This window comes from Heliconius melpomene, chromosome 12 (assembly GCF_056956725.1).
Source record: "Heliconius melpomene rosina isolate 202511_hmr_F chromosome 12, ASM5695672v1, whole genome shotgun sequence".
In the NCBI taxonomy this organism is placed as follows: domain Eukaryota; kingdom Metazoa; phylum Arthropoda; class Insecta; order Lepidoptera; family Nymphalidae; genus Heliconius; species Heliconius melpomene.
In genome coordinates, this window is record NC_140400.1 from 15312961 (window position 1) to 15328442 (window position 15482).

At 34.8% G+C, this 15482-nt stretch overlaps 1 protein-coding gene across 2 annotated transcripts in view; it reads left to right on the forward strand.

Annotated features, from left to right (window-relative positions):
- The first annotated feature begins 3347 nt into the window (after positions 1-3347).
- Positions 3348-15482, forward strand: part of Frl (formin-like protein) — a 67008-nt gene continuing 54873 nt past the window's right edge. For both annotated transcript variants that reach the window (XR_014878529.1, XM_085193889.1), the window contains exon 1: positions 3348-3728. Coding sequence is in view for 1 of the 2 variants with exons in the window: in XM_085193889.1 (XP_085050015.1) it covers positions 3549-3728 (180 nt within the window). In the remaining variant the exon portion in view is untranslated. The remainder of the gene's footprint in view (positions 3729-15482) is intronic.

Below are 15482 nucleotides of genomic sequence, written 5' to 3' on the forward strand. Positions count from 1 at the left end.
AAAAATCTTTCAATATGAAAATTGTTTCACCCATTTGAATAGTTTAAGAAGCTGAACAGTATGGAGGCCAGGGATAAGGAGTACCGTCCCTGTGTTTGAAAGTGTTCATCAAAACAAAATATTAGTGGCGCTGCGGTTGCATAAGATACATTTTAAAGAAAACACCACTCGCAGACTATTGGACTATTTTCGAAACAAAATAATGTTTCGATCAACTTAAGACATTAAAAATATTAATTATCCAAACTTCACGTTTTATACAATTACTTAGTTCATGTCATACTTTCTTGATATTAGCACAATTTGAGTAGAATTTTGAACAACAATTTACACTTTTTCAATGAAAAAAAAGTTAATTTGCTGTTACTAAAAGAAATTGCATTCCATTAAAATTTTCCTATATACCGCATTTAGTATGTAAATGGAGATATCCTAGTAGTAGTAAGATATTATTTCGTTTCTAATACCGGTGCTGTTATGGTATTATTAATTTTTACCCAATAATACCAAGTCCAAATACAGAGCTTTTTGTAGAAACTAACTTTGGTAGCTTTAAAATAATGTAATGAACAAACAAATTTTTGTTCTTCAATTATAGTAAAATTTCCATAATGTAATTAATGTTTCCTATGATGCTTCTATAATATTTGAAATCGTTATCTATTTGTATGATAATACGTATCCTATATCTTATAAAACAAAGTCGCTTTTCGTGTCTGTCTGAACTTTCTAACTCTTCTTCTTCTAAACCACCCAACGGATTTTTATGCGGTTTTCACCATTAGGTCGAGTATTTTTCAGGGAAGGTTTATATATAGTTTATTATTTGTACATTATTATGTAAATTAACATAAATACGATAAATGTGTCTAAAGTCCTACCCGTTGAGACACTTTCGCGCATGCGCTGCTTTAATGGTAAGTACTACATGAAAAAAATGTACTGGAGTATTGTTCCTCTTAATAAGATCTACAAAAAAGTCCGCGAGAGCATATTTTTATCTTTTAAGGATAACGTGTAGTGATCATATTTCTGTCTAAAAATAATAATTTCAATATATTTTTTATTGTGAGGGATATTTTTCCATAATGGTATTAATCCTTATCCTTTAAAATACTTTATTAATTTTCTACGTTAAACGAAGATAAAATTTGCTTTTTACACAATTTCGAAATTGCGAATAGTTTTAGAGAAAAACGCATTTAATTGTTGACACATCACGCCGTTGACTCATCAGCTGTGCCGACTCAAGTTTTACTTATCCCTTACTCTCAGCATATAAATAAGTATGTTAGTTACGTTGGCCATTTAATGTAGATGAACTGTCTTTTACTGTTTTTTCATTTTAATAAGTACTTTAGATGTTGTTAAAATACTTAAACATCCTTGCTGCGAAACGCGCCTCGCGACGTTTTGCTTATTTATACAAGCGCGTCATGAGCAGTCATCGGTGGTTCAGTGGTGGAATGCCCGACTGCCACGCGGGCGGCCCGGGTTCGATTCCCGGCCGATGCATTCTATTTAATTTTCCTCACAGGCAGCCACGTAGTGCCTACCCAACCGGTGTCGCTGTTTTAACAGCATTAACCACAAGCTCGAAAAAAAACCCGCCTGCCTCTATAGCAAAGAAGATTTAGATGCGTTTCACATATTGGATAATTTCAGTTAAATGTATTATTTCAGCGCGATATTGGTTTCATATTTTTTGTATTAGTTATTAGTAGGTAGGTTTTTGTTTATAATTTCTTCCGTTTAAAAATAGTCATTTAAATATATTTTAATAAGTACTTGAAAAGATTAGTAGCACAGATTTAAAATTACAGTACTAAAAAATCCTTGCTGATTAACGGTTCGCCGCCCACCACGCGTCCGTCGTGCCCCGCAACATTTTGCTTATAATAGTGGATCCGCCGCACCCGCCTGGCTTCTTTCCCCCGGGCATGGAAGGAAGGCCTGCTCAATATGCTGCTGAGGGATACCGATCTATAATCCTTCTTAGTACGGTCGCCAAGCTGTTCGAGAAGTTACTCCTCTCACTTCTTCAGTCACACATGCACCCACAAAGCGAGCAGTTTAGCGAGCGGGTATACCACTCTGGGTAAACTACGCAACAGTGATCAACAGAGAGAAAGTGTGAGCGTGCAATAGCAGTCTTCCTTGACGTAGCACGCGTATTCGACCGCGTCTGGCACCCGGGCTTACTTCATAAAGTGCTCAGAGCGGGCACCCCCCAGCACGTCGCGCATGTCTTTGCCGCTCTGCTTTGTAAGTGACAGGACATTTTGCGTGAGAGTTGAGAGTGCTAGCAGCGACCCGATCGCTGCCGTTGTCCCAGTCAGAATTTTGTCACCTGCTCTCTACGCACTATACATTGATGACATCACAATGCCCTAGCGAGTATTACTCAAAGAGGAATCCTGTAGGTCGTACGGAACCTCACCCTCCGGCGAGTGACGCAGGCACCATACTGCGTGAACACCACGCGCTACTCACCGCAACCTAAAAATGGAAACCCTAGAGGTACACATTGGTCGCCTCGCGTCCAACGTATTCCGTTGCGCCGGTGTATTGGGTCACCTGCACCTAAGGAGCAGCACTCCGCATACCCGGCCGCCCGAGGTCAGACGTCTTCTTCCGAGGGACTTTCTATCCTCCTCCAAATCCGACTCATGAGCAGTCATCTTGGTCGTTTAATCTAGGCCTTCCTCAAGAAACCGAGTGTTCAATTCCAATCCCCTCTCCTTCCATGTGTCTGCTCTAAAGCAGGTTTTCGCCTGGGACCACGGTCGGACCAACGCAACGCTCTGATGTCGTTCTGAGCTGGCCCGGAGATGGCCGAGAGAATGCTTCAATTCTGCGCCTGGCAAAGTAAATTTAGAAGTGATTGCACGTATTTTGGAGTTATCCAATAATTATAATGTATTTCCACGCGACATAGTTGGTTACATCTTTCGTTTAAGTATTTTTGTGTAAGAGAATAGTAGGTAGTCTGTTGTTTATAATTTCTTTCGTTTAAGTTTTCTGTTATTTATTTGTGTTTATTTTAAAACAATTGGAAAATCCTTATTGAATTAGGGTTTAATTAATTTTCACATTATCTTAAGTGCTTTGCAAACATACATTATAAGAATAACTCAGTAGTTAAGGCGGGCGAAGCCGCGAGCAGGTGGCTAGTATATTATATTATCTAATGTAATTTATATATTTTTTTTACACCGTATGTACAATTTATAAATATAAAATATATATTTCTAAAATAAGCGTTACTGTGAAAAACGTGTAACGGAACGTAGCACAATTCTAATTGGTCGATTGTCTGTCAAACGATAGTAGCAAAAAGCGCTAACTTCACTCAGCAGCCACAGCCCGTGAGCCCGCATTTCATTCGAGGACGTGCTTCGCTTTTTGCTTTCGCGCGGCGCGGCTGTTTATCTATTTTCGTTTGTTTTAATTCTCATTTAAAATCCCGCAATTTATAGAATGTGACTAGAAAAATAATGTGTGTTCAGTGTTGTGATATAAAATGATTTAATGCGATCGTAAAGTGGATGGTGTCTTATAAGTGTTGTGTTAAAATGGGCTTGATAACGTCGAGGGATCAGACAATGCTAGACGGGCCGGTCGGGACCGCCAAGAGCAACCATGTCCGGCAGCCGTCCACCAGGAACCGCGCCAAGCCGCCCATGCCCGACCGGGACGAGCTCGAGAACAGATTCATCAAAGTGCTGGTATGTAAAAACAATTTTACCGGCGCTTTTGTTTACAAACACAGCTATATTGTTTACGATGAATGCGACATTCTCGGTAATGCGCCTTTATCATATTTTGTCTAACTACTATAGTTCTTTTGATTATGCATTTTTTAATCGATTTGAAATGATTGAGTTTATTTGTATAGACATGTTCATACATTTCATTGTTTAGAGTATTGTTTACACTGCATAGAAAGAACACACCCAGTCGTGTCTATGGCCTTTAATTGGGCAATGCAGGATATAAAACCGAGGATTAATGATCCCTTTCATATCTATGATTGAAAAATCGTGTTTCTAGCGCTATTTATGTGATTCATAATGATAGTAAGAAAATGGATAGAGAAACTGACACATTATTTATTGTGTATTTACTTTAATAATGGATTCTTGTAATTCAGGAAATATTTTATATTTGTTTTAGATAAAAAAATATAGTGAAAAGCTTTATAATATTTTGTTGTAACATGTGGATGTGCATGTGTTTCCTATTTCACATATCCTGTGCATCTTATCAATGGCCCACAATTCATAATTTTGCATGAATGGTCTAACATTAAGATAACACAAAATGTTTCATTTCCTGCTTTTATCTACTTACTTGTGAATGATTTCCTAGGCATATGGTGCAAGAAGCTCTTATACATGCTTTCATAAAGAAATAATACTTATTAATAAATCACATTATATACATATTTTTATTAATATATATCCAACTGGATAAGCAGGTACCTACTGTTAGGATTTTTTTTATTTGCTTAACAGGGGTAAGTATTATATGGGCAAAAGTGTGAAACTGCAGAAAATAAATTATGATCCAATAATATAGGATAAACAATTACAAAATGTATGATATGTATTTCTAGAAGCCTTGGAAAACATAATTGCCTTTGTAAATCCCATATTTTATAATATAATATAAATATGGACAAAATCTCTTAGTCATGGTGTACATTTGGATATGTCATAAACAGGATAAATGCTGTTAGGTATTAACAGAACTAAGCGGAAATATAATATTTGTAGGTTTGATTCCCACTCAGGTCAACAAATTAGTTTCATATGTTCACATTAATAACAAGACAAAGTGCTGTGTGAAGAAACAGAGTCTTACCATGGTTACCTTTGCATTCCCTGCGGTGTGGGTGACACGGTGAAGCTAAAAAAAAGAATATAGGCAAAATCTCTTATTTACTATGAATGAACATTTGGGTATGTCATAAACAGGATATATGCTATTTTGTCCGTTAGGTATTAACAAGTAAATTACAGTAAGTTGGTCATCCATGCGTCACATTTCTGATCCTTAAAATGAGGTTAACAAGGGACCTTGGCTTTAATAAGTCATTGAATATACTTTAAATAGTTTAATTTAAATTTTAATAGGTGAAATGGGAATAGACAAATTCTAACTAGTCAGTTATAACATATGACAGTTATAATATATTTAGCAGAATTATAATTTATAAAAATATAGTTACATAAATTAAATTCTATACAAAAAAAAGGCTTCACCCCCAATGGCTTCTCTCGCTAAATCCCACTTGTGCTGTAATGTTAGTTTCTTTTTAATAATACAAGTGTTTCTTCATACATACATACATTACTCAAAATATTGAACAAAACCTTTTTTATACAATAAAACCATAAAATTACATTTATAAGAAATTTCATTTCAATGAGACAAATGTCATTTTCACATTTAAAATATTTTCGAATGTAGACTACAAACAGTTTGTTTATCAATCTTACCAGTTAAAATAGGCTTTAATAAGTGTTTAAATAATGATTATTATTATCATTATTATTACTTAATATTTTCATTTCCTAAGTCAAACTAAACCAAATGTATTGAAATAGATGATTTTTCACTTATTTCTTCTTTAAAAGTTATTCAAATTGTTCAAAGTGCTATTTACTATTCTGCCTTAACAAAGGGTATAAAAAAATCAAAATTTAATAATAATTTTGACCACATAATTGAAGTAAAAAATATCAGTGTGTTTTCTATGAGGCACAAAGTGAGTGAGTCATTTATTAAGCACTCGTGTGACCTTGAGTGTTGTACCACAGTCACTATTTAAATATGTATGTAAATAATATTGTTATAATAGTGGTTTAGTTATGCTTTAAAACATATTTTAATTTGAATATTATGTATGTATGAGAGCGTGCACAAGCGTGTTTGTGGCTGTAAATACAACGGTTGTGGGTTCGTTTCCCAGTCGGAGAAATAAATTTTTAAATATTTTCATTTCCTCCGAATGGAAATCGAACTCATAACTTGTCACGCTTACGGTCGTACGTTTGTGCCCGCCACGACGTCGTACTTAAATGCTACCAATAATAAAGTAGGAACTAATCGTGAACATCTTCATGCACTCTGGTTAGCAGTGGTGCGTCTCACTTGGCCGGTCGCCATCATTGTTAAACGATCTAACTCATCGTTTTATTGCATTTTAATATTGTATGGCGCTATTTAAATCTTGACATGTCAAATTAACTTCCGTTTGTGTTTAGCGTTCTCATGGGTTTTCTTTTATAGATATAATTACAGTGAATTGTTGGTTGGTAAAATAAATACGCTGGTGTTGGGTTGAAATCCTCTGGAATAGGTCTTTTTTAAAGTGAAATATTGAAGAATTCTCTAGTCTTATGCTCGTGCGTTTTAAGATAGTGGATTCCAATAATATATCATAACATTACCAATTATAATTTTTTACCCGCAATCTCGAAATGTCCATTGGTTCTCGCAAAAAATGCATTCTCCAGCATTCCACGCGCCGACGGGAGACGTGTTCGATACGCGCATAATGCTGTTTACTTATGCGCGCTCAGCTGACGACGCCGATGCCGCGATAAAATAACGTTCCGTTACGATATGCGTGGTGAATCGTGTGTATGGTCTGTTATAATTTAGCGAGGCCAGTCGTGGCGCAGGGGCTTAAGTGTGTGACTGTAAATGTGACTGGTTGTGGGTTCAATCCTCCATCGAGGAAATGGAATATTTATTTAAATCTATATTTTTATTTCTTGGCTCTGGTATCGAGGGAAAGCGCGGCGTTCCATGCTGAGTGTGCGGGATAGAGCGTGGCAGAGCGGATAGTTTAATTAGCGTTTACCCACGAAATTCCTCTAATTCGGATGGCAAGTGTCTTGACACTACCAATCTCTCTACCCATCTTGCTACATGTGGAAAAGGATTAAATCGAAAAGTAAAGCAACGAACGAAATTGATAATTATCATACTTTGTCTCCCCCTGAAGAAAAATAAAAAAGAATTTCAATCTGAAACATAGCCTTATTGATCATTTCGTGCAGCAAATTGGCGTTGTAGGGTTGTATGCTTGATTTAATGCAGCGATTTGAATTTGCCTCGCATTAGAGTGTCTCCCTCAGGGTAAGAAAAGGAATCGTTCAATTATCAAGAATACAATTTAAAAAACTCGTCACAGTGAATCTTATTTCGATTGGAAAAATGTCATTATATGATATTAATGGCATTGCTATTTATTTTAGAATGTTTTTTTTTAAATACCTTCACGCTGTATCCCTATATGATATATAGCACGGTAGATAGAGAGAATGTTGAGAGACCCCGTTTCTCGCTTTCCGCCCAATTTTCGAGACATTGCTCGTTAAATGGTGGAACTCAATGCAGCGCTTTGCTTTTTTTCGGAGATTAATAAAAAGAGCAAATAAAGCATGTTTACAAGTTAAAATCGGACCCACAGACGTCCCGTTTACATTTTTGATTTTTTAACACAAGTTTTGATTCTAAAGGTTAAAATCTCTAATAATTCTTATCTCTTCTAATAATTATTAATAATAGACCGACAAAATAATGGGAAAGTCATTCTATTCATTGAACGACACGATGTGTATCTAACGAGTACAGTGTAACAATATCAGAGCGGACACAAGCGCAGGATATTACACAAGCACCGGCCGTCGCGTCGTCCTCAGCTATCTAATGGTGATTGTTTTATTTATATTCTATACTATTTATATACTAGTGGTAGTCCGCAACTTCGTTTGTGATGACGGTAAAACGTAAAATGAAGGTTTTCTCCCATAGATGTTAAAAAAAATCCTATCTCCCTACACTTCCTAATCTATATACCATTTTTCATCTTTTTAAGACCAGTAGTATCGTCTGTCTGTTTTCTGCCAGTCATTGGGTTCAGGAACAGTTTTATATATATAGCTAATTACAGGCAACTCTTTCGTGTGGACTATAAAACGTAAAAAAACTTTTTCCACGTAGGGATTTCGAAACTTCTTCCTTTAGTGCTGCACTAAACTTTCCAAAAATTTCAGCTCCGCGCTGTTTTTGTATAACGGAAGAATTTTATAAACTGCATTCTATAAAAAATAACTTAGCATTTTTTATTTCATATAGTTTTCTACTTGCAATGTCTCAAATACGGGCGGAAAGCAGAAGGCGGTGTGTCTTGTAGGTAGGAACCTTGTGTAGGATCCCTCTGCCTCTTTTCTGTACGAGATAAAAATTGAACCTATACGTATTCTAAGTATAGAATTAAAACCTTCTACCTCCAAAAGCTATTACTAAAACATATTCTTATACAGTAGTTGGATACGAAGCGTCTCGAATTGGGAATTCGCTGTCGTCGCTGAAAACCATTAGGTATCAAGAATATACGATGCTATATATATATATATATATATATATATATATATATAGATACGTGACTCGTAAACGTGACACGCGTGACAATCATTAAGTAGTTTTTATTTATTTATTAACTTCACGCTGTATCCCGCATATTGCAGGAAGGCAGAGGGAACTTAGTGTTAGGACATTCCGGTCATTATGTCTTCGCGGGTAATCGAATCCACAACTTTTGCCTTTAGAGTCAGACGCTGTGCTGTTGTGCAACGAAGTATGGTTTGTTACGTTCATAAGTTATTTCCTGAAAATCTCTCAATAGATTATATATGGAGAAAGTTGCTGCTCACAAATAAAGCATTTAAGCTTTTAATTGTTGTATTTAATTCTACATATCTTAATTAATACAGAAAATAATTGTTAATTGTCAACATTCATTTGGTTTTTATATCTCGCATTTGATACAATTTAAATAATTACTCGCGATATTGAATACATTTTTAAAGAACATTAAAAGTTAAACTCAAAAGATAATTGTAATTAACAACGCACAGACAGAAAGATAACATTCAAATCCACGGTCCATACTAAAAACCAGATTATGTACTGTTTAATTAAATTTTTTATAGTTATTATCACTGAGGCTGGAGACATAAATGGCGGGGCTTATCCGCATCGGCGGCTACTTCGCGATCAGATAACCGTAAATGTAAATACCTCGTGTGTTTAAGCGTTATGCCTTCATTAGCTTTTATGTAGCACTAAAAGTTCCACTCGGTGAGCTTTTGGTGACTTCTATAAAAAAAGTGTTTTTGCGTGTTAATTCTTTCTCCTTTTTGTATATTAGCTTAGCTTATTAGGTAGCTTCACAATATTTATATTTTGTGTGTGGGACGTCGTCGCTAGCTTTGTGTGCTTGGACTTTTTAGGGTCACGCTCTATCCCGCACATAGCAGGGTAGGCAGAGAGAACCTGGGAAACTAGCGTTATGCCACTTCATTCCCATTAAGATCCTTTTGTTCACAATATCGCGTTTACAGTCACACACTTGTGCCCCTGCACCACGACTGCCTAGTGGAAAGGTCGTTTTAAGACACTCCGTTTCTATTAAGACACGTCCGTTCCCTAGTTTTCGCCGAATTCTGGAGACGTTGCGTATCGAGTGCCGGAATTCAACGCCACGCTTTGCTTCGTCACCAGCACGAAGAAAATAAAATATTAAATATTTAATTTCCCCGACTGATAATCGAACCCATAACCGTCGCGTTTACAAAATCATGTGCCTGCGCCATAACGGCTACAATATTGATATATTATAGGTACCTTTTTGTAATACCTATTTAGAACCTATTTTTCTAGACTAGATGAATAAAGTACCATTTTACTTACGTCTGTGGACGTGTTCTGCTAACAATGACAATAGCTGTTATTGTGTTGCTTGTTGTAAATTAATAAGCGCATAATAATAGACTGGTGACTAATTTACCTACAGGATGTAGATTGTAGATATAATATAGAAAAATATTTTCTTTTTGCTATGTCTGTCTGTCTGTTTGTTTTTGTTATTCATTCAACACAATACGTGTATTTAGACCGGTCGTGACGTAGGAGCGACAGTAAACGCGGCAGATTGTGGGTTCGATTCGTGAACCTATTGTCAATACTCTCCGTTCCCATTGAGGCATTACCGTCCCCCACTTTCCGCCGAAATAGATTCTGGAGACATTGCGTGTTAAATGGCGGAACTTGCCTCGTTACCATAACAAGGAAATAAAAATATTAAATATTGCAATTGCTGCTCGAGTGGGAATCGAACCCACAACCCGAACCGCAAACGTTAACCAGCGCCACGACTAGCCACAAATACGTTATAATTTTATCTTTTAAAATACATACTTAATAATATTATACGCCATAAATTTACAGTAAATTAAGTTCTTTATAGTGTTGATTAAAAAAAATTCTATCTGCGTTTCGCTCGTTTAACTCTCATAAAATCGTTTATTGCTTCATACTGCAACTTTAATCAAAATGCCGCAGATCTGGCGCTATGCTACCCACCTACCGCAAAATTATTACTTAGTAAGAATTTCTTATGAAAAACATTTTATTAATCGTAGTGTCTGGCAATGGGGTTATTTTACAATTACCTATTTACAATATATGGATTTCAAATTATTTTTAACAAATATAGTGGCCGCTCGTAACTTCGCTTGCGCGAACTATAAAAAGTAAGATCCCGTTTTTCCATATGAATTTTGAGAAATCTTCCTTTGACGTTCCTTTATACTACCCAAGGAACCTATATGCTACGGGACCCTATCACTAACACTCCGCTCTGCCGCCTGCCACCAGGCTCTATCTCATAAACTGTGATAGTTAGACATCTGGTACTATTACAGAAAATACTGAAAACTAAAAAAAACTATATAAAATAGATAGGATTTTTTAATAAAATATTTTTTTTTCCGTTTTCATAAATTTTCATGAACAAAAGTACGGACGGCATTTCGTGCGCGAGTCAGACTTGCACTTAGCCGGTTTAGTTTCTTAAATATTTTTTTACAATAATGTTTTTCTAGCAATATTTCTCACTTTTTTAATAAAAAAAACTTTATTTCTAGTCCAAGTTTATTGCAATATTGTGAAATAATAACAGGCAGTGTAATTATAAAAAATGAAGGTTGTTTTTTATGTTTACGCTTGATGATTTTTTTTTATTAATTTTATTATTGCGTCTCAAGATTTTTACAATATTTTACTTTATTTTACTCTTTTATTATTGGTAGATATTTAAGGCCGCTGCGTAGGGCACAAGGTTGTGACTGTAATACAACGGTTGTGGGTTCGATCCCCACTCGAGGCAATGAATTATTATTTCTTATTATTTTAATTTCTGCGCTCTGGTACCAAGGCTTCATTATTTAAACATGAAAAAAGATATTATTAATTGTGATAAACGTCTGATTTTAAACGTGATGATTGTAGGTACTATGCCCAAGCAATAGTTTTTTTTTCGCCGATCCGACACTATAAGCAAAAAAGCGTAAAACGTTTTTTTTTATTTATAATAAATTGGATTTATCTCTATCTAAACAAGATTTATATCATTAGCATTCATTAAAATATAGCTATCTTTAAATTTCCTCTGTGCCCACTGGAAAATAGTGAACGCGTTATGTAGATGCACGCCAGGTGTCAAGGAATGCAGCGCGACCAGTGCTCTGTATGTAGGGTGGCCAGGTTTCTTTATCATTACGAAAAAAAAAGTGGCCTACAAACGCGTTTTAGTACAAAAACTACTAGGAAGCGTACTAGAGAGTACGTAGTAAACATACTTTTGTTTTGAAAAAGTGGATATCCGTTTTAGTTTAATTGTGTAAAGCGGGATTTGAACCTGTACTCTGTACCCAATCTTGTTTTACGAATTTTCAGTGTTTCTTTTTTCTAAGTGTAAGTAAAAATCGTATTTTTCTTCCTATTTGATTTTTATTTTTGTGACAAGTTTTAAGATTAAAATTTATATAAATATTTCTTTACTGTAAATCAGGGTAGAGAAAGGGAACCTTATGTTGTGACTCTCCATTTTCCGCTTTTTGCACAATTTTCAAGAGATTGTGTGTTGAGTTTCGGAACTTAACGCTGTGCTTTATCTTTGTGTTTATATATTTTTGTTATATTGCAAATATTGTAAAATTTATATTTTATACATTAAGTAATTTCACATTGAATATAAACTGTAATATTAATACTTACGAAATTCATTTTTATAAAAAATATTATGGGGATTTCACTTTATCAAAATATCAGTATAACGTTATACTTTTTTACGCTCTTGTTTTGACAGCATCAATCATAGAGAGAGGCCTGCCTCGGACGTATATTAATGTTCCAATCTTGTTTTTTAAGTTGCCAATAAAATAGCAGTACCTACCTACCTATATCTGAAGAGTTGGTTTATAATATTAATAAGTAAGTATATATTCTATAACCGTTACTGGGTAATGTAGCATGCATCTGATTTATTATTTTTTTATATAAATAACAAGAACTTTTAAAAAAAAAGGTACTTGGGTTTGGTAGTAGAAGTTGAAATTATTTATAATCACAAAAAAGTAATAGGTATATATATAGACGACATTTGTACTTTGTTTATTGAGCCTACATAAAACCTAATACCTAATATATTTAGGTTCTTCCTTCATTTAAATACATGCAAAATTTCAACATTGTGAGTGCAAAAGTATCGTATGTGCATAGTCGGTTTGTCATTCTATAACGAATAATTTTATATATATAATCATAATTACATATGTTATTATATAGGTATGAATAAAATAAACTTTTCTCCGTAAACTTGGTTACCTCTGGTCCACGTTTACAGGATTTAATAGAACAAGTTACGACACACGCGTGGCGGAATATTACAGGAAATTACTTGGATCTTCTAATATAAATCGGATACGATTTTGTAAAGTCAATTAATAATTATTTACCGTCATTTATTGAGTAGGTTGAAAGCCAATTAATAGTGTATAAAATACTTTAATTACATATGAATTTGAATACGAATAAAACTTAGGAAAAATTAAATAAAGATTAAAATCACTTATAATGTGTTTTGTTTGACCGTACATATAAAATTGCGAAAGATATGTAGTCTATCTTTTGTTATTTTTTCTTCTACATTGTACTTATTTTTTAAGAATAGACTAGTGTTAAGATACTCCGCTCTCCGCTTTGTATCCTAATTCGAGACATATCTTGTTGAGTGGCGCCACTCGCAAAGAGCCGTGCTGTCGTTCCAAAGCGGGGTAATGTAAAAAATCATTCAACTAAGTGGGGATTGAACCCAACAATCATCGTGTTCACTGCGCTACCATGACCACTCGTTACGTAAGACATTTTTGTATATAGGCAACAACTTTGTCGTTTCACACAGCCAGTGGTTACAAATTATCTACATGACATCAAGGATTTCCACAAAAATGCACCTGCAGCTGTCAATTATAGCGCGTCTTTCTCTTTGTTTAAAAGTATAATAAGGTTGCAATAAGTTGCACTTTATATTCCCGTTAAGTACAGTGGCTGGGTTTGTGTTCTATACATGTTTTTTTTTATAGTTGATTTGTAACTTAGTTATTGAGGAGTTAGGCCAAGAATGTAATTCTTTAACGACATGATTGCATACTTTTAGGTATATTTGTATGTAAAAATTAAATTGTAATGTAAAATAATCGCAATTATAGCAAGAAAGGCACTTAATCAGAGAGAATGAAAAATATGTCATTCCCCCAAGTTAGGAACGAACCCACGACCGTCGCATTTTAACATTTTGACATCCAAATACAATATAATGAGCTATCTTTGTAGATAACCTACATTTCAAAGCAATTCTCACGTAACATACGTTATAATTACGTATTACGTCGTAAACTTGACCGTGCTCACACGCCGTGACGGTCTAGGACGCTGAGGTCGTTTCGAATGTTCCGAATTTTGTATTATCTTAATTAGCTTAATTATTTAAATGTTAAATATTGGCAGTGTTATAGTAAATTCGATGGTTGTGGGTTCTATTCCTACTAGTGGAAATATTAATATTCGAATTATTTTCAGTTCCGTTTGCAAAGTACACATTCCGTCTTGACATTAGAGGTTTGAAAAAAAAAAACACAACGTTTGATAACTGGCTAGTGCCGTTAGAGCCGCATGTGTACAATGGTATGAATAGATACAGTGTGCCATTTTTTGCCTCTCGTTACAACCAACTCTAATTCACGTCAGCTTAAAATGTTTAACACGACGGTCACTTTTTTGTTGGTCTTTTGACACGCTCCTTCAATTATAACTCTTAAACGGGTCGTTGATCCGAACGCTACTAACGTTTATCTGTTATTGATTTTGTTATTACTATTTGTTTTTAGTTATTCACGCTGTATCCCGCTATTAGTGGGATTGAACCCACAACCGTTGTGTTTAGAGCCACACGCTTGTGCCCCTGCGCCACGACGGTTTCAGTTAAGATTGAGATTTTTATCTATAATGCATAAAAAATTTTGGTTACCGAGTGAAACTATGCGGCGTAGAACGCTGTATTCCTTGCACTTAGCAAGGAAGCACTAAGATGATTTTCCGTTTTATAATTCATGCAAACTTACTTTCGGGCGGCCGTTACAAAATTTTAAAAGACGGTAATTTCATTTCTAAGCCGAGTCACATGGTAATTTAAACTTTTTAATCAACTTGTATAATATGAATTCCTAATAGAGCGAATGATCGATTATATTTTTTTACTCGATCATTCGTAATTAATGCTAATGAAGATGAGATGTAGCGGGATATGTTAAATTAGAACTAATCTTCATACTTTAATTATTTTCGAATATGGATTGACGGACGGACGAGCTTTTATTTTTTTATTAGCTACTCAGACTCAAAAGTGTGGCGTTGTTTTTTTTTTATTTTGCCTCTTTAATTATAACTAAGACTCCTCTGTCTCTCCGTCTGTTACAAGCCTGTGTAGCACGAAACGTGATATGATGTAGTGTTGTTGCCGCTATAACAAATAATTACTAAAAATCAGAATAAAATACATATCGATGAGTGCTCCAATACAAGTAACAAGATTTTTTTGCCGTTTTTATAGATAATACTACGGTACCCTACGTGCGCGTGGCACTTTTGCACTTAGCAGGTTTTTTTATTAATTTCAAACATATATATAGGTGTTGGCTTTTTTGTTTATTTTTTATGGATGAAACTTAAGGAATGCTGTAGTAAGTGCTGAGTTGAAATGAAATTATGTTTTATTCGATTAAATTGCAAACATCTTTATATAGTGGAGAACAATTTGATCAGTCAGATTTCGATAATCAAAGTTATTCGTTATTTTATTTTCTTTTTTAATTTTACTTCACCAATTCTTGTAGTATGTACATAATTTTATGTTTTATAATTTTTTTATAGAGGTTCACCTCATTTTCCGCCTAATTTACGACATATTGAGAGGTGGTACTGAACACCGCGCTTTGTCTTGTCACCAGAGGGAGGAAATGATAATATTTCAATCTCCGGATTGGGAATCGAACTTATAAGCG